At 53.8% G+C, this 19880-nt stretch overlaps 1 protein-coding gene and 1 long non-coding RNA gene across 4 annotated transcripts; both read left to right on the top strand.

Moving 5' to 3' along the window:
* The first annotated feature begins 7030 nt into the window (after window positions 1-7030).
* On the top strand, window positions 7031-9654 carry LOC123605708. The gene is made up of 2 exons (XR_006715859.1): window positions 7031-7269; window positions 7379-9654. It is a non-coding gene; the product is annotated as an uncharacterized LOC123605708 (long non-coding RNA).
* Window positions 9655-12658: 3004 nt separating this feature from the next.
* PPM1M (protein phosphatase, Mg2+/Mn2+ dependent 1M) lies at window positions 12659-19880 on the top strand. 3 transcript variants are annotated; one of them, XM_045493036.1, is made up of 12 exons: window positions 12661-12783; window positions 13815-13924; window positions 14209-15303; window positions 15980-16103; window positions 16240-16494; window positions 16960-17072; window positions 17400-17484; window positions 17591-17709; window positions 17868-17931; window positions 18161-18268; window positions 18378-18526; window positions 18898-19880. In XM_045493036.1, the coding sequence occupies exons 3-12, from the start codon at window positions 15080-15082 to the stop codon at window positions 19040-19042; spliced, it is 1386 nt and encodes a 461-aa protein (XP_045348992.1). In that variant the 5' UTR covers window positions 12661-12783; window positions 13815-13924; window positions 14209-15079; the 3' UTR covers window positions 19043-19880. The 3 variants fall into 3 exon arrangements, with proteins under 3 accessions (XP_045348993.1, XP_045348994.1, XP_045348992.1); XM_045493037.1 differs by lacking the exon at window positions 18161-18268 and having other exon boundaries at window positions 12659-12783; XM_045493038.1 differs by lacking the exon at window positions 16240-16494 and having other exon boundaries at window positions 12660-12783.

Consider the following 19880-nt stretch of genomic DNA (forward strand, 5'->3'; position numbering starts at 1 on the left):
GGCAGAAGCCCACTGAGCACCCCAGCTTGCAGCCCCTGGACTTTCCCAGCCCTCTCCACTCCTCCCCAAGCCTGGCACCCACTTCCTATGTGACCCTGCATAACATCCCACACTCTGTGGGCCTGTGATCCCAGCTTGGTGGGGCCTGGCCTAGGGAGCCTACCTTCACAGTCCCAAAGAGTTCATCCTTGATGTGGCCGCCCCCAAACTCCTTCTTCACTGTAGCCCGTGTGGCTGCATACAGCATCTTCAGCCGCACCTGAAGGACAGGAGCTAAGCTGTGAGACCCATCCGGGCAGCGCTGTCTCTCTAGAGAAGCAGGCCAGAGCCTCTGGGTGGGGACCAGGTCATCGCTTTGTGCCCATATACCCAGCAGAGGGCGCAGCAGGGTGGGAGGACGAGAGTGGGTGGAGCCTCCCCAGCCCAACATCTCCGCCTCCCAGAGCCAGGCTGAGGTGGCTGGGGGGCCTCTGGGAGACATCGGGCTCCAAGCACAGGGCCTTGTCCTGTTTCAGACTCTGAGGCAGGACCTGGTATCTCTCCCCTTGGACTTCCCAGGGCAGGGTCTTGTTATTTCATTCAGATCCAGCTTCCCCTCTCCCCAGGTCTGGGAACTGGGCAGGGATCCCTAGGACTCACAGGAGAATTGTCAGGTGACCAGGCGAGGAAGAGCCACTCGAAGCCCTGGGCGTTCTGCGAGTCCAGGCGGTAGAGCAGATAACAGGGCTGCTGGGCATCCAGCAGCGGCAGCACGGCCCTGTCGTAGTCCTGGTCCCAGCAGCCCGCCAGCTCCCGCGAGGCGCCTAGCACGAGCTGCTCTGGGGGCAGAGGCCGGGTGAGCCAAGGAGTAGCTATCTCCCATACCCACCTCAGACCGTGGGCCTTCTTGGCTGGGGCTCAGGTCTGCCGGCCACTCCACCCACCTTTCCCTGGAGCCCCCACGTCCCTGAAAGATGAGGCTACGTGACTGAATCTGCGAACAAGCGAACGAATGAATGAAGCACAGAGCTGCCAGCTATATGAACGCACACACATATGCACAGAAATGGCCTCGAGAATGCTCCCACAGATAACTAAGCACGGACAAACACGAGAAGACATGTGGCTTCATTGCCCACAGCCACCAACAATGCAGTCCCCTCACAATCACCCACACACTCAGACCCACCCCACTGGCATGGCACAGTCCCACTGTGTCACTTCCTGCTCCCCTCCTCCCTTGGCCAAAGATTCTAGGGGAACCCGCAGCACACCATTCTCAGAACAACTGTGCTGAGGGAGGTGGGCCTAGCCTCAGGCCACAGGGACCTGCCAGAGCAAAAGCATGTGGGAAAGAGGGAGACAGGGGCTCTTATCAGATACTATATAAATCTGTACTCTGTTGCCACTGGCCAGCTGTAGTCCCCTCCCCACCAAATTAACAAACCTCTTAACGCCTGGGGTCAATAGGCCGGCCACCTCCCTGGCTGGTGCACACTGGCTGAATGGGCCATTGAGGCTGGACATATACTTGACCTATCCACCCACAGGGTCTTGGGTGGGCACCCAACATCAGCCCAGGGGTGCACAGTCCCAGGGTGGCAGAAGACCTGGGGCAAGCGTTAATCAACACCTGGCCAGGGGGTACCTGACCACCAGGCCCTCCTGATGAGGGCCAAACATGCCAGGCCCACCAGCCCAGCTGCCTCTCTGCAGGCCTCGGACTCCTTGCCTATCCTTCTAGAACTCAGATGGGGTCAAGGGTGAAAACCAGCAGGCAGTCGGCCCAACAGTACTGCCAACAGTGTTTAATTTGTTGCCAACATTTTCAAAATGGGAAGTTTTACATAATAAGTGGAATTAACGGATACTCTAGAAGGAGCTCAAGCCTCACTCAGTAGGAGATGGGCAGTGGCTCCCTGTCAAGATGCCTGAACCTTCCTGGGGACTCCCAGGTGCCCCAACAACTAAAATGCAGAACAGAGATAAGAGCCCACCTAGAGATTCCTCCTGGTAAACATTAGTAGAGGTGTCCTGTCTGGGAGGCGACAGGGAAGGCTGAGAGCTAAGGTTGATGAGTCTATCTCTTCAGGGGGCAGGGAGGCTGTGGCCTGTCACCACGGGAAGCCTTCATTCTTGACCTACTATAGTGACCACGACCTGACCTCTGAGGGCATCTGAACTTGGGGACCCTGGACAAAATCCAGCACAGCTCTGGCACTAAAGTCTGGGGTGAATTCTGGGTCTGGGTAGAACTTGCTTTGTACCAATTCAATGGGTGAAAAGTTAGCTGGGCACCAAGCCCATTTGCGGGGGTGGCCCTAAAGGGCCCACTACTGCTGGCTACCAAGGATTCATGGGGCGCCCAGCCCACGCCCAGTGTCTGTACCCATCACCTCTAGGGACAACCCTTAGCACGAAGGGAAGGGGAGGAGTCGCCACCAAGCCTCAGCTTCATCCTCTACCTCCCCAAACCCTCCCCCCCACTTCAAGCCTCAGCTCAAGCTCACCCACTCCCACCCCAATATGAGGAGCACCCACCCTGTGCAAACCTCAGGTTCCCAGTGTCCAGGCCAAGGCTCGGCCAAGGCTCAGCCAAGCCTGGAATCCCCCGGTCATGTTGTCAAACCAAGCTGGGCACGAGTCCCTTTGCCCTGTTGTAGGGGCACTTCCCAAGGGCAGGGCCCCAGCTTCTCCTTGGGACTCCCCCCCGGTCACGCCAGCCTGCCGATCATAGAGGGAGGTGAGTGGCACTCGCCACATGGGGCAGTGCCTGGCCTCACTGATCTCCTGCTCCCATGCCCAGCATAGCATCCTGGCTAGGCCTCTGACCCCCACATAGCCTCTGGGGAGCTGGACAGGACCTCTGGGCAGGGCCCTCCTTGCTGTCGTCCCAGCTCTTATTTCTTGTTCTGTGTAACAGGGGTAATGATCATGCCCACCAGTGACGCTCTTCTACAAAGCATCTCCAGTCCCCAGAGGGAGCAAGTGAGGTCCTGAAGGGGCTAGAGGCAAATGTCCCGGCAGCTCCCAGAGAAGCAGCTGGGTCTAGCCCCCCACCTATGCCCTAGCTTATCAAAGGGGGCAGTACGGGGCACTCACCGTCCTCAATGACGACTTTGATGAGCCGGATAGAGCCAGCCCGTGCCTTGGCGAAGAATTCCTTCAGCTCTTCGGTGGCTACAAGAACAAGAAACATGGTGAGGGATAAGCAGGCAGCGTGAGCAGGGTGGGCAGGGACACGTTCAGGGCCTGCTCCGTCCTGTGGGGTCTGGTGGTGGAGCTGGGAGCCGGGTTAAATATGGCCCCCCCATGTGACTGGGAACCTGACACGGTCCACAAACATAAGCTCCCAAATTTAGCCAGCAGTGTGGCCTGCTGGCTGAGATAGCTCTGGTGACAGGGTAGGCAGGGATGGGCCAGCACATTCAAGGATGGGGCAGGCTCTGGGCCGGGGCAGGCTCTGGGCCAGGCCAGGCTAACCAGAGTGAATGGCCCCCAACTGTCCCCTGTCCCCTAGGAAGGCCCAGCACTGAAGTGGCCTCTGACACTCCCAGTTCTGTCATATCCACAAACAGAAATACATGAACACATGCCCCCAGTATGCACTGACCACTATGTCCGTTAACACACACATGCAATCACACGCACACATACACGCACACGTGCACCACCTGTTGCATGTGCCATCAGGTACGTGCTCAGTCCAGCACATGTGAATGTAACACATAAACATCTATGTGACACAGTGGAGGAGAAATGCAAATACCCTCACACGTGACAACATATTCAGCTGGTCAAACATAAATGGACACACACATTTCGACACACAAACATACACAAGAACACAGTCCCCAGAGTGTGTTCACAAACACATAGGCAAATGCAGAACCCGGCTAAGACATGTCCAGGCAAGAAGATGTACAAAGCATACACACAAACACACACACATGCACACCCAGCCCACCAGCCAGGCTGCCTAACCCTGAGAGGTCCTGAGCCCAGCCCTAGCACAGCCCTGCCCTAGCACAACCCTGCTAGGGGCACTAAGTCCCCAGCCCTTAGGCAGTCCAGAATGCTCCTAGAGGAGGAATGGCAATCAGGAACTCTCCAAAACAGACCCTGTCTTGGTCCTTGGGTCACAGCTGGAAGATGACAGCCAATGACCAAGGACCCAAACACAGAGGTGAGACCAGGAACGTCACAGATCTACCAGTGGTAAAGACACAGAAACCAAAGTTCAAGTGAGGAGGGGCCCGACTTGGGTCTCTACGTGTGCTAGGGCCAGGCCAGCATGACCTTGAGGCTATCCAGGGGTCAGAAGAATTCTGCAGGAACACAGCTGGAGAGCTGAGGTCAGAGAATATTTATAGGGCCCAGACTGGGCAGCTTGAGGGCAGGGGGTGGGGGCCTTTAGGAAAACAAACTCTGGTCATGTCCTCAGGGGCCCTCATGCAGGGTGACCCTGAGCCTGAGAAGTCAGGCTGTGTACCATCCTCCATGGCCTCTGGGGGAGCAGGGTCCCAACCAAGTACCATGGCATGGAGACACAGTCCCACTGGGCGAGGACAGGGCTGCTTATCAGCAGACCCCAAGCAAATCCCTGAGGAAAAGCCTGGCCTCTGGGTCTCCACCTTTCCCATAGTTGTGTGTGACCTCTGACCTCACTGAGCCTCAGACTCATCTATACTGTGGAGCTAATACTCTCAACGTGCAGAGGGCTGTGCTAAGGAGTAGATGGGGAAAAAATGCTCAGTAGTGCGGACTTTACGAATAATTGTTAAATTTAAAATTTTACTACTGTAAATTTACTACTGTAATGATGGCAGAGCAGGCTGTGCTGAACTGCCCTTTCCACCTGCTCAGACCTTCTGGGAGGGAAAGCCAAGAAGCTCCCCTAAGGGAGAGGCTGCCACGCCCCTTCTAGAGTTACTAAGACAAAGTGACACCCCAGTAGTGGAAGAGACATTCCCCGCCCCCCACCCCATGACTCCTCAGCCACCATCAATAATCCAGAGGCCAGGCCTGGGACACCAGAGCCTCTATCATCAAAGATTCATGCTCCCCCCCCCCCCACCCTTCTGCCTCTGCTGCCCTGCCCTCCCCTTACCCCATAGCCTCAAGTTACAAGTCCCTCCCTCACCCCCTCCCTCGTCCTGCTCTGAGGTCACCAGATCCACAGGTATGGCCACACTGGGCTGGCATCTGGGCATCCAGGGCAATTGATCTCAGCTTCCACCTCCCCAGGCCAGAAATGGGAAGGAGAGAGCTGCTCATGGGCACTTCCCAGTGATCCCCTAGCCAGGCCTGTCTCACCATGTGGGAAATGAAGGAGTGAGGCAGAGCCCTGGCCACAGGACCTGTCAGCCCTGAGCAGGGAGCAGGGGCCACAGCTTCCGATCTCCTCCAGATGGAGGCAGCAGCAGTGACCAGACAAAGGGGAAGGAAGGGGCAGGTCCAGGGGGCAGTGTTCCCTTCTGTGGGCTGAGTCATGAAGCCACCCCTCCAGCTCCTCCAGCTCCTTCTGGAGAAGCTGGCCCACCTGGTAGGAGGCTGGCCCTGACCCAGACTCTGGCCTTTTCTGGTCCTGTGGGGCGGGGCCAGGGAAACCCTCTAGGCGGTCTAGCCACCAAGCGGCCACAACCACAAGCCAAGTCAAGATCCAGGCAGTCAGGCTGGTCGATGGTGGTGGTGTCCCCGGGGTTGGGGATCCTGGTGTGGTGGGAGGAATGGCTGATGGCCAAACCACCAGACTGTCTGGGCAAGCAGCCTGGGCTTTTCCCACAGGCCAGGAAGTCCTCCCAGGCTAGGGACAGAGGGGGACACTGAGGCCCCAGAGAGGTCAGGACACCTGGTTCCTGCTTCTCCCCAGCCAGTGTAAAGAGGAAACTAAGCCCTTGGGGAATGGGATGATGCTCTAGGCTGGAGAGGCTTGGGGTAGGGAGAGCTGGCCTGGAGTCTCTAAAGCCAGGACCCTCCTCACAAACCCCATATTTGGACCCTTTTCTCTGCCTTCAGCCTGGAGCTGGCACCTTCTAACCCTAGCTGGGGCAGACTCAGGAGATCAGAGTGGAAAATGGTAGGGAGGTCAGAGGTCAAGGTCAGATTGGCAACTCTCCCCATCCCACTGTGAAGGCCCTGTCCCAGGTTTTCCCCAGTCTAGCTTGCTCAAGTATGTGAGGGTCCAGGCAGGAGTCAAAGGTCAGGGACCCCTCCTCATACAGACACAAACCCATACAATCCTTACACAGACACATCTGCTACATGCATCCATGGTAACAAATGCACATTGAGATGTACCCAAACTGTGCACACAGACACCCACAGACATGTGCACACAGTCACAAAACACTGATGCCTAAAGATGGTTCCATGCGACAGTGTCCATTCAATCAGCTATTAGTGCATGTGCATGAATGACCCTAGACATACACAAGCAGTCACATCCAGATGTGCACACCCAGAACTGTACACACAAGTGCACATGCGTGCACACTCCCCCAGATGTGCACATCCGGGTACACCCACCCCCAGAAAGGAACAAAAATATATAGATAGGCACACACAAGCACATCCACGCTCAGATGGGTACACAGATATTTCCACTACAGCTGTGTACATGCACACCCACTCCCAACTATGCACAGTAAGTCGCACGCCCCCATATGTGCCCACCCTAGGCGACCGCCGGCTGCAAAAGAGAACAGGAAGCTTCCCTAGGCTGGTGCCAGGGAGGAGAGAATGGCTGAGCGCCGGGGAGGGGGCGCAGCCTCGAGCGGATACCCTCGGCTCCCTGGCCGCCCACCATCCTCCCTCACCGTGGATGCCCGTCTGGTGCGCCATGGCTCCGTGCCCCGCTCCACCAGCGCCCTTGGAGCCCTCGGCTCGGCCCTGGACCCGCTCCGCTCGCCTGGACCCGGAGGAGGAGGAGGATGTGGCGGCGGCCGCCCAGCCTCGCGCAGCTTCCCGGGCGGTGCCGCAGGACCCGGCCCAGAGCGCCCCGCCCCCGACGGGCGAGGCCGAGAGGGGGCGGGGACTCGGGGCCGCGCGTGCGCGCACCGTGCGTCTTGTTCCGGGTGAGACTTTCGCGCGGAGTTGGTCGGCGTGTCCGCGCGCCTGCGCGTGCTGTTTGTGGGGAAGAACGGGGCCTCCGTGTGGTGAGGCCTCCGTGTGGTCGGGCATCCGTGGGCGCACTCATGCGCGCGCGTGTGCCTATAGACCGTGAGCCGACGGGTCTGTGGCCGGGGCGCGTCCGGGAGTGCGCGCGCGAGTCTCTGCGCCCCAATCTAGGTGGGTTTCCAAGTGGGGTGAGATCCGCGCGTACCCTCACTTATGGCCGGGAAGGGGTTTGCATGAGGATGGAAGCGCCTGTGTTTTTGAGCGGCATCCCTTTTCCTAGAGACGTTTCCTGAGCGCCCCCTGCGACGCACTGGCACCTCGAGGCCGGTCTGGCTACAGGCCCTGCCCTGATTGTGGGAGCCAGACTGACCTACCTGGCAGTTAGCAAATGAACCTGTGGTGGTGAGGGCCCTGCCCAGAGAGCAAGGGGCCACTAGGAGGAGGTGAAGTTTGAGTGGAGACCTGGAGGTCAACCTGGCAGAGCGGAGGGAAAAGTTTTCTGAGAAGAGGAAACTACATGTGCAAAGGCCCAGAGGTTGAAGGAGGGCCAGAGCTTGGCGAGTGAGTAACTTCCCAACTCCTAATCTACTTCTGGCTCCACACCCAGCAGCTTTGCCTTCTCTGGCATTAGCCCTGCTGTTACCAGCCAATGAACATAATGTATCTTACAGGCCACGTTGAGCCAGGGATGAGCACAAGACCACAGAGCCTGTCTCGGGACTTTGGTTGGGAAGATTGGGAAGGAGGCCACCTTTGAGGGCTGGGATTGCTGAGAATTGATGATGGAGTATGGGGCCTGCCTTGCATCTGGCCCCAGCTTGAACTCCCTGCTCACTGTCTCACTACCCCATGCTGAATAAGTAGCATTGCACCCTCCTCTGTGTGCCCCAAGCCCTGGGCTTCTCATCTCCTGAGAGTACAACAAACACACAATTGAAGTATTTTCTTATTTATCTTCCTATGCACCCTGAAAACTGGACCTGTGTAGTGCTCACCTTGACCCCAGAACTCACAATAGAAACTAAAAACTCTGTGTGGCCTCACAGCCTGCCCTTGGGAGAATAGCTTACAGGCAAGTCCCCAACTCAGCCCTGCCACAGCACAGATGGGACAGCAACACAGAGCCAACAGTTACATCAGCTCTCAGACCTGGCCACTTCCATCAGAGCACTTGGCAATTCCACAGAAGCATAAGAGCATCAACTTCTTGGAAACAGGAATTAGCCAAGAAAACAGGTTAATGAAAAACAATAAATTTATGTTCCCTGTAGAAATGTCTATCACTGAATGAACTGTGACTACCTTAACTGTAAGGTCTCCCTGTTGCCTGGCTTACCACTGCCTACATCATTCTCTCTCCCTCTCTCTCTCTCTCTCTCTCTTTTAAGTTTATTTATTTTGAGATATATATAGAGAATCCCAAGTAGCCTCTGCACCATCAGCATGGAGCCCGACACTGGTCTTGAACCCGAGAACCGTGAGATCATGACCTGAGCTGGAATTGAGAGTTGGACACTTAACTGACTGAGCCACCCAGACTCCCCATCACTGCCTGATACATATACTTACCTGCTTATTTGTTTATTGTCTTCCCTTTACCAGTAGTTAAGTTCTGTTCCTGCTGTATCCCCAACACCTAGAACAGTGCTCAGCATTGGTAAGTGTTCAGAATTATTTGCCAACTAAACAAATGAATAAACAACTAGAGTCTCAGGGCACCTGGCTGGCTCAGTCAGTAGAGCGTGCAACTCTTGATCTCAGGGTCATGAGTTCAAGCCCCATGTTGGGCATAGAGTTCACTTAAAAATAATTAGAGTCTTTATGTTGCACACTTACTATGCACTGGACACATTTAATCCTCCTGACAACCCTAGGAGGTAGGTGTTATTGTCTCTCTTTTACAGTTGAAGAATCTGAGGTTTGGAGAGATGAAGTGATTTGATGCAGGTCGACAAGGTAGTGAGTGTCCACAAGAACCTTAGTTTCCTTAGGTTAGTTTCCTTGAGTTTCCATACTCAAGATATGGAACAAAGGAGGAGAAATCCTTTTGTTCAGTGGCCCTTGAGCCTTCCATCACAATCTCACACCTCAATGATGAAGGTTTGACCAGGGAAGGAAACGCACTGGGAGACAGTCCCACTCAGCTTCAGAGCCTGGGATGCAGGCAGGGAGCCCAAGGGCCAGCAGAGTACCCAAACAGACTCCATCTCTGGCTGAGATCTGGTTTCAGGCAGAAAGATGAGAAAGCTGCACATGGCTCCTCAGAGGAGTCCTGGGATGAACACAGTATCCAGAAACAGGTTGATTGCTCCATTCTTTCTGATGTTTCTCAACACAGAGTCAGCCATCGAAATTATTAGAACCTACTGGTTTTTTCATGTGGATCAAAAGTTTAAATGTTAAAAACAACAACAAGAGTGAACTATAAAAATACTGAAGAAAAAAGGGAAAAGTTTGTAGAATCTTGGAGTGAAGGGGGCCTTCTAAGTATGTCACCAAACTCAAAAGGCATAAAAGAAAAAAAAATAAAATATGTAAATTCATTTATATTAAATTAAAAAAAAAATGGAAGTCTAGGGGTGTCTGGGTGGCTCATCAGTTGAGCGTCCGACTTCGGCTCAGGTCATGATCTCACGGTTTCTGAGTTCAAGCTCCGCATTGGGCTCTCTGCTGTCAGTGCACTTCAAATCCTCTGTCCCCTCTCTCCTGCCTCTCCTCCAATTGCTCTCTCTCTCTCTCTCTCTCTCTCTCAAAAATAAATAAACATTAAAAAATTAAAAGTCTACATGGAAAAAGCCACCATCAAAGTCAAAATACAAACAATAAACTGTAATTGGCTACAAACAACATACTTGTAATTCATTTCAAAATAAAGAGCTCTCATAAATCAATAAGAAAAAACCCCAAAATCTCACTAAGAAATGGGGTAAAAGAGTACAGACTACCCACAGAAAAAGAAATACAAATAGGTCTCTCAGACCTATAGAAATTGGTTATCCCTTCTTAATAAGATAAATGGAAATCAAACTAGACTTGCATATTTTTATCTATAGAGAAAGATTAAAAACCTTAATGAAATACTATGGGAAAATAGGCTGATGGAAGAGTAAACCTTCATGTAGAACAATATCTACAAAATTGTGAATGTGTATACCCCCCCTTTTTTTTAATTGAAGTGAAATTCACATAACAAAATTAACCATCTTAAAGGGATCAAGGCAGTACATTCACTATGTTGTGCAACCACCATCTCCTGTTCTAGAACATTTTCATTGGGGTGCCTGGGTGCTGGGTGGCACGGTTGGTTAGGTGTTCAACTCTTGATCTCAGCTCTTTTTTTTTTTTTATGTTTATTTATTTTGAGAGAGAGAAAGAGAGCACAAGCAGGGGAGGGGCAGAGAGAGAGGGAGGAAGAGAGAGAGAGAGAGGGAGAATCCCAAGCAGGCTCCACACTGTCAGTGCAGAGTCCAATGAGGGGCTCAAACTCACGAACCGCAAGATCATGACCTGAGCCGAAGTCAAGAATCGGACACTTAACTGACTGAGCCACCCAGGCTCCCCTCAGCTCAGGTCTTGGCCTCAGGGTTGTGAGTTCAAGTCCTGCATTGGGCTCTGTGCTGAGTGTGAAGCCTATTAAAAAAAAAAAAAATTCATCACCCCAAAAGAAAACCGTACCTGTTAAGCAGTTACTCCCCATTCCTCCCTCCTCCGGTCCCTGCAACCACCAGTCTTCTTTCTATTTCCATGGATTTACCTATTCTGGATAGTTCATATGAATGGAGGCATAAAACATGTGACCTTTTATATCTGGCTTTTTTTCACTTAGCATAATTGTTTGGAGGTTCATCTACATTGTAGCACATATCAGTACTTCGTTCTTTTTTATGGCTGAATAATATTCCATTGTGCGTATATACCAGAATTTGTTTATCCATTCATCCAGCTGATGACATTTGTGTTGTTTCCACTTTTGGCTATTGTGAATGGTGCTGCTATGAACAACAAATGCCTTTGATCCAGCAATTCCATTACTAGGAACTGATCCTACCAATATCGCCCCCACAAAAAAACTGTAAAGCAAATAACTGAAAACAATCTAAATGTCCATCACTGGGGGGCTAGCTACATAAAGTCTGCATTTTTGCAGAGACTACTCTGTAACCTTAACAATAAGGCAGCTTTTCGAGGACTAACAAAAAAAGAGGTATCTTTTATGAAAATTTCAAGTATAGGATATGGCACAGAGTATGCTATCATTTGTGGAAAGAAAAGGAGGGGAGAAGGAAAGATTTTATATATATGTAATTTTTAAATTACTTAAATTGAGATATAATTTACAAATCCCATTGTATCAGTGTTAAGTGTACAAGATTCAATATTTGTATATATCGTGAAATGACTACAATAAGTTTAGGTAACATCCATCACCACACATAGTTATAATTATTTTTCTTATGAGAACTTTTAGAATCTACTCTTAGTAACTTTCAAATATGCAATACAGCAGCATTAACTATAGTCACCATGCTATAGATTACACCCACAGAACGAACTTATTTTTTTTAATATATATTTATTTTTGAGAGAGAGAGCAAGCAGGGGAGGGGCAGAGAGAAGGAGACAGAGGATCTGAATGAAGCAGGATCTGTGCTGACAGCAGAGAGCCCCATATGGGGCTCGAACTCATGAACTTTGAGACCATGACCTGAAGTTGGATGCTTAATCAACAGAGCCACCCAGGTGCCCCCGCCCAGCACTTATTTATAACTGAAGGTTTATACCTTTTGACCAATTTCACCCATTTTGTCCACCCCGCCCCCACACTTCTGACAACAAGCAGTCCATTTTCTGTGCCTACGGATTTGAAATTTTGTTTAGATTCCACATATAAGTGAGATCATACAGTGTTTATCTTCCTCTGTCTGACTTATTTAGCATAAAGTCCTCAAGGTCCATCTGTGCTGTTGCAAATGGCAGACTGTCCTTCTTTTTTATGGCTGAATAATATTCCTGTGTGTGTGGTTGTGTACCACATTGTCTTTAACCATTCATCTGACAGTAGACATTTTGGTTGTTTCCATGTTTTGGCTGTTGTAAACAATGCTGCAGTGAAAATGGGGGTGCAGATATGTTTTCAAGATGTTGATTACACTTTCTTCAGATAGATATCCAGAAATGGAATTGATAGATCATATGATAGTTCTATTTTTAATTTTTTGAGGAACCTCCATACTGTTTTCCATAGTGTCTGCAACCAGTTTACATTTCCACCAACAGTGCACAAGAGTTCCCTTTTCTCCACATCCTTGCCAACACTCATTATTTCTTGTCTTATAGGTAATTTTTTTTTGGCTTGAATTTTCACGGAACACCTGGAACTTCTGGAAGGATTCACAAGAAACTAGTAATATTAGATGTCTCCGGGGAGGGGAACTGCATGGCCAGGGGATGGGGTTGTGGGAGAGACTTGTTACTAAATACACTTTACACCTTTTGAATTTTGTGGGTTTTTAAAAAAGTTTTTGTTTTGTTTTTGTTTTTGTTTTTTAAGTAATCTCTGTGCCCAACGTGGGGCTCAAACTCACGACCCCAAGATCAAGCATCGAATGTTCCACCAAATGAGCCAGCCAGGAGCCCCACCTTTTGAATTTTAAGTCATGGGACTCAACAAAAACTATTCTCCTTGTGAGTGAAAAAAAAATGTAGCATAAAAATCTTTTTCTTTTTTGCTAAACTTGCTCCTCCCCACCCCAAACTGTCACATGCGGACGGAGTTAGCTGAGGAGAGGTGTCAGGCCAGGAGCGGGGCAAGCTTGCGTTCATTGGAACAGTTAGGAGAAGGGTGTCACTGGAAAGTGGGGGGCTGCATGGCCCCCAGGGAGGGCTCAGCCCAAGAATGAAGAGAGACCCACCCCAAGGAACCTCCCCTACAATTTCAGACACCAGAGACAGAAGAGATTAGAAACTTCTGGAGAAAGAAAAAGGCGAACAACCAATCTAAAGGTCTGGGAATGAGAGGGGCCCTAGACTGCAGCAGAAGCAACAGTCAAAAGACAATGAACAGAGAAGTCAGACTCTGAGCTAAAATATCAGTCAAAAACAAAGGATTTTGCCCCATGTTGGGCGTAGAGCTTACTTTAAAAAAAAAATTTTTTTTTTTTTGAGACAAACCCTTTCAGACTTGGGAGGATCCAGGAAATGACCTTCCAGTCATCCTTTCTTGGAGAGTTGTTAGAGGATGTGCTTCAGCAAAATTAGGTCGAAAACTAAGAAAGTCAGCCTTGGGATCCAAGCCAGAGCAGAGGCTCCCAGAAGCCACCTAGAAGCCAGAGGAGCCTCGGTGGCACTGAAGGGACACTCAGGCCTCCTTGGAACAGGGAGGAAGGGACTGCCATAGGGCTCCACAGCTACACTGAGCAACAGACCACCTGTGACATCTCAGGAGCTTCTCTGAATACGCTTCAAAGGACAGGATTCATCCCACCCACGAAGTCCAAGACACTGGCATGGAGAAAAGACTGTGCTTGTGTTGTTTCCTCTCATTTTAGACTAAAAACCTCTGAGCTGTTGGCTGGTAGGGATGAAGAGGTGACCCCACAGACTGAATTGGGCCTGCCCCACCCTGGGTCCCTGGTCCATTTCTGTCCTGGTGATAGACCGTAGCTCAGGTGTCCTTCGGGAAGCTTTCTCTGATTTTGCCCCCACCCCCTTGCCAGCTGGAACAAGCACCATCCAGCAGGCCTTCGCCATCAGAGCTGGGACTCAACCTCCATCACTGCTGCACCCAGCATATGAGCATGTGCTAGGCTTGGGAGCCCAGACAAAGGTAGGGACTCCTCCTGAAGCTCTCCCTGGGGACCCTGGGCTATGGGCCTCAGGGGCTTTGAGTTGGCAAGCCTGCCTTTTTGGAGGAGGAAAGGGGAAGAGAAATCCCCTGTGGGGAGTTTGAGTCAGCTGAACTGTCATAATGGAAACAGCAGAGCCCTGGGCATCAGGACACTTCCCCTCTGTGGGCCTCAGAGTCCTCCTCAAGAGACAGAAATAACAGTGCTGCACAGGGAGTTGGGCTTAAGTGACAGAAGGGTGACAAAGCACTCCGTTAACTTGCAGGTGTGAAGGGAGACACTGTTGCTAACCACATGGTGACAGCTGGTCAGGGGTTAAGAGACTGCAGCATCTTGCCTCCAGCAGGGATGAAATTCTTTCACTTCCCTTAGTTCCAGGTCTGAACTTGGACTGGTTGGAGCTTTCTGGGGACCATGAATTCCTCTTGTCTACCAGTCACGAACATTCTAGTGAGAATCCTGCTGTCTGTCCAGAGACGACATCTTGACTGGAGGGGCAGTGGTTTGGGAGGCTGTCCCTGAAGTGTGGAGAGGAGTCTCAGGTTGAGGAACGCCAAGGTGGCCACCAAGCCTCATGTGGGGGTGGACGGTGACAGGCTGCATGGGCGGGGAATGAAGGGCCACCCGAGGGAACCCTGTGCTCTGAGACTCTTACTCAACGTGTCAGTCTGACACCTCCAGGCACATCCTGTTCCCATCTAACCCTTGCGCAAGGTCCGGGCCCAGCGGGAGGAGGCCGGAGGCTCCCCCACGGACGCGGACCCAGCCTCCAGGCCTAGGCTAGGCTCGGAATGACCCCATCACCTCGCTGGGTGACGAGGAGGACTTTTTCCCTTGCAAAGGCCACCACCCCACGCGTGTGCCGCAGCACTGCGCCCGCTCGGGTGGCTGCGTGACGCGGGCAAGCCACTTCGCCTCTGGAGGTCTCAGTGTTCTTGCCTGTGAAGTGGGGTTGCCAACAGCCTTTGCTTCTTGGGGTCGTCAGGGGCCCCGGCAAGCCCGAGGGCGCCCAGGCCGCTCGTGCACTCCCCGCGGGAGGCTGGCGTTTGGGGGCGTCGCCGCCCCGCCCCTCCCCGGCCCGTCCCCGCCCCCGGCCCGCTTCCTCCTCTCGCGCGGCAGCCCCCTGCCTCCGCGCCATGTCCGCCGGCTGGTTCCGGCGCCGCTTCCTGCCCGGGGGTCCGCTGCCCGCGCCGCGGCCGCCCAGGCCGCGCTCCAGCCCCGTGCCCTACCGGCGGCCCCGCTTCCTGCGCGGCTCCGGCTCGGGCCCCGGCACCGCCGACGCTCCGCGCCGCCCCGACGTCCGGCCCGTGCGCAGTCCAGCGCGGGGCCGCGCACTGCCCTGGAACGCAGGCTACGCCGAGTGAGTGCCCCGTCGCGGCCCCCGCCCCCACCCCTCCACCCCGATCCCGGGCCTCCGTGCCGGCCCTGCTGGGGTGTCCTGGAAAACAGCCTAAGCTGAGCCAGTGCTCCCGTCCCCCAACCTTGTGTCTACCTCCCTTCTGCCCTCATCTGGGACTCTTGACAGCTTCCCCCGGTCCCACCGCAGCCTTTTCTTGGGGACTCCAGCCTCCCTCAGAGAGGCTCACTAGTTGGGAAGGACCTGCACCTCTGGGGCTTCCAAGATGAGACAGGGACCCTGGGTGGAGTTCCAACACTGCGCGCGGGCTTTGGAGATACCCCTCACACGCACGCAGCATCTCACCCTGGGTTGTGGCCTGTGCTGTATGGGACAGGGAATCTGGCCGAGATGGGGGGGGGGGAGGATTGGCAAAGGAGCCCCAGATCTCCTCGGACAGCCGCACCCTCACCTCTCAGCCCAGGTCAGCACAGAGGCGCTGGGGCCTGAGTTTTGCCTTACCCTGAGGTTACTGAACAGTTAGGAAACTTACACTATGTTTGTCCAGGTGTGTGTTAGGGACAGCATAGGGGCTGCTGCTTCAGAGGTAGGGCTCCTCCCTCTATGTACCAGCTTTGGTCTCTGCCCGTGGGGACATGGGTGTGTCCCTGAAGGGTCTCTGATCACTTACTGGCCTCAGGATCATCAATGCGGAGAAATCTGAGTTCAATGAGGATCAGGCAGCCTGTGGGCAGCTGTGCATCCGGAGATGTGAGTTTGGGGCTGAAGAGGACCAGGAGTGGCTGACCTCATGCCCAGAGGAGGTGAGTGCAACTGGGCCTGAGCCGGTCTTAACAGGCTGGGACCGGGACTGCAGGTTCTTGCTCTAGTTTCCCATGCCAGGTGGGGGGACAACTGGGGAAGCCAGGCAGAGCCTGACACCAAGCCCTTCCTGTACAGTTCCTGACAGGTCATTACTGGGCACTGTTTGATGGGCATGGTGGGCCAGCTGCAGCCATCCTGGCTGCCAACACCCTGCACTCCTGCCTCCGCCGGCAGCTGGAGGCCGTGGTAGAGGGCATGGTGGCCACTCAGCCCCCCATGCACCTCAGCGGCCACAGCATCTGTCCCAGTGATCCCCAGTTTGTGGAAGAGAAGGGCATTAGGGCGGAAGATTTGGTGATCGGGGCTCTGGAGAGTGCCTTCCAGGAATGTGTGAGTGTGGCCTTTGGCTGGGGAAGGGACCGGGCACCTGTGGGACGCTGGGTTGTGGAGCATCCCAGCACACAGTGGTGGTCTCCCTGGATCTTTGCACTGGGAGGAGAAGATTGGGTTGGTTGGTTTGTTAGTAATGGTCATCATTGCCATCACTAACCCCTCCCACCTATCCAGTGCCTAGTATGTGCTAGGGGCTTTTACCTGCATCGTACGTTGTGCACCTTGATGGTCCTTGGTGCAGGGGCTGGTTTCCCTTCCTCAGTTTTGAATAGGACTTCCCTCCCTCCCAAGGAATACATCTAGATCTCCTAACCACAGGGATCCTGGAGTCATAGCCAGACTTTGGGTTGGGTGGGACTACCAGGCTTGTTGGTGGGGAAGTGAATGGTAGGGTGGGGATCGGGGACAGAGTGGTATGGTGGCAGTACAAGCAGCAGCTAAAGTGGCCTCGGTTTGCCCCAGGATGAGGTGATCGGGCGGGAGCTGGAGGCCTCAGGCCAGGTGGGCGGCTGCACAGCCCTGGTGGCTGTGTCCCTGCAGGGAAAGCTGTATGTGGCCAATGCCGGGGATAGCAGGTGAGTACCTGGAGGGTAGGCAGGGTGGGGTCGGCAGGTGGGCACCAGAGGTGGTGGGGACAGTGAAAGGGGGCTGGACGTGGAGGGATGGAAGTAGGGATTGACTGGCTGAGTTGTTTGTGTACCTGGTGTGTCAGGTATGAGTGGACAGCAAATCTGAGGGAGGGCAGACAGCTCAAGCGCCAGGCCCAAGGGCTGAGCTTTTACTTTGCAGGCTGTCGGTAGTCATCGGGGGCTTTGAGCTGGTCCCTGGTGGCTGGGAGAGGCCATGAGTGAGGGTGGAGCCTGCTCCACAGGCCTCTCCCTCTCTTCCCCAACCCCATCCAGGGCCATATTGGTACGGAAAGATGAGGTTCGGCCCCTGAGCTCTGAGTTCACCCCAGAGACTGAGCGGCAGCGGATTCAGCAGCTGGTAGGTGCCTTTGGCAGAGGAAGGTTATGGAGCCCCAACTCCTGAATCTAGGGTCACCAGAAGCCACCAGAGAGAGCCTCATCTGAGCATGCCTTCCTACCCCCAGGCCTTTGTCTACCCTGAGCTTCTGGCTGGTGAGTTCACCCGACTGGAGTTCCCTCGGCGACTGAAGGGGGATGACTTAGGGCAGAAGGTTTTGTTCCGGGATCACCACATGAGAGGCTGGTGAGCGGGGTGGGTTTGGGAGACAGTGGGGAGAGGCCTAGCGTCAGGCCCAGTGTGTGGGCTTGGGGCAGTCCTCTTCCCCGCGGGCAGGGTGGGCTCTGTGTTGTGGGGAGATGAGGGGTGGGTAGGGCCTGGATTGATGCTGGGTCTCCTGGTAGGAGCTACAAGTGTGTGGAGAAGTCAGATCTCAAGTACCCACTGATCCATGGGCAGGGTAGACAGGTCAGTGAATGGCACCCTCTAAGAACCCCTCCTAAACTGCCCCCTGCAGAAGTGGGAGCTCCTTTGTCCCTTTTGGGGGCTGTGGCTGGGGTCATGGGGTTTGCTCCAAGGCTACAGGATGTTTGTCCCTCAACCCAGGGCACCCAAGGACCACAGTACACTTCTGTGTGCTTTACTTGCACATTCTCTGGGGCTGTTTGCTGTCACCTCACATCTCCCTTGTCCCCAGGCTCGGTTACTGGGAACACTGGCCGTCTCCCGGGGCCTGGGAGACCATCAGCTCAGAGTCCTGGACACAAACATTCAGCTCAAGCCCTTCTTGCTCTCTGTCCCACAGGTGAGTGGGCAATAGCCCACACCAGCTTCCGTCTGCCCGGAAAGGCAGACGATGAGGCTGGCAGGAGCCCGGGAAGGGAGTGCTAAGGATCCTCAGGCTTAACTTGCAGGTGACTGTCCTGGATGTGGACCAGCTGGAGCTGCAGGAGGAGGATGTGGTTGTCATGGCAACTGATGGGCTCTGGGATGTCCTATCCAATGAGCAGGTGGCACGGCTAGTGCGGAGCTTCCTCCCTGGCAACCGAGAGGACCCACACAGGTACTGTAGCTTCCGGGGACCTGCCTGTGCCTGGGTTGGTACCAGCAGCAACACCAGGAAGTAGCTATGGCTGAGGAGACAGCACTGACAATGAACTCATCTCAGGGCAGGTGGTCAGGATCGGGGCTGTCTCAAGCTTCTGCGGGGTGACTGTAGGTCTCCAAAATCTCTGGGTTCAGAAATCCCTGAGACTAAAAATCTCCATGATCCGACCTGTGGCCCTCCCATGCTTGAGGCTTGCCTGGCCCCACAGCTGGACCGCATTGTTTGGGTCCCCATGTGTCTGTCCAGCCCTGTGCAGCAAGTTCTCCGAGGGCTGGCTTTGCTTCTTTGCTTTGGCCCCAAAGTGCATCTGCAGTTGGTCCCTACAGGTTCTCGGAGCTGGCCCAAATGCTGATACATAGCACACAGGGAAAGGACGACGGTCTCACAGAGGAAGGGCAGGTGTCCTACGATGACATCTCTGTGTTCGTGATTCCCTTGCACAGCCAGGGCCAAAGGAGCAGTGGCCACTGAGGATTCAGACGCCACATCCCAGAACCACTCCAGGGCCGGGTGTAGCCTGGGCATCCCTCCACCGTGGTCCACAGCAGGCCTACCTGCCCTGCCGCCAGACACAATGGGTTGACACCCCCCAACCCCACCCATTTCATGGGGAGCATTTATACCAGGCAGTCAAGGCTGGAAGAGTACGGAGAGCCCAGCTCCTCAGGTCCCCTCTTTGGCAGGCAGGAAAGAGCACAGTATCAATGGTAACATCCCTTTACAACGTAGGAAACCCACGTGAGGCTCCTCTGACAGGGTCCTTAGCAGCCCAGTGTTATTCTCAGATGGGGACAGCTGGACTAAGGGCATTGGCTAAGAATGCCAGGAGGGGCAGAAAAGCCTGTTTGGATTCAGGTCTCCTAAACCATAAATGTCAGGGTATCTACTCAGTAACCACCAAAGCCCATGCATGGTGCCTTATGGAAAGCTGTGGGCAGCTTCCTATCTGCTGAACCGATATCAGCCCCTGGGGAGACCAGCTCAGGTCCTGCCCTGCTTCCCTCTGCCACTGGAGGTGAGGCACAGGCCCTGGGACTAAAGTTGGGGCGGAACAGAAAGAAGCAAGAGGATCCCAGAGTTTGCTGAGCAGGGGATGTCCTCTGACCACTCTTCTCTGGCCCTAGCCCTGCCCTCAGCTGATGCCCCAACGCCTTTGTTGCCCCCGCCCCCCCCATCACCTCCCTGTTGTTAAATGTTTGTGTGGAAGAGCCCTTGTGAATCATGAATTGCTGTAAAGCTTGACATTATAGTATACTTTTTGCTCTTTCTTGTTATTTTCCAAAGAATCAGTCTTTGCTCCACCTTGCAA

Source organism: Leopardus geoffroyi, chromosome A2 (assembly GCF_018350155.1).
Source record: "Leopardus geoffroyi isolate Oge1 chromosome A2, O.geoffroyi_Oge1_pat1.0, whole genome shotgun sequence".
Taxonomy (NCBI): Eukaryota; Metazoa; Chordata; class Mammalia; order Carnivora; family Felidae; genus Leopardus; species Leopardus geoffroyi.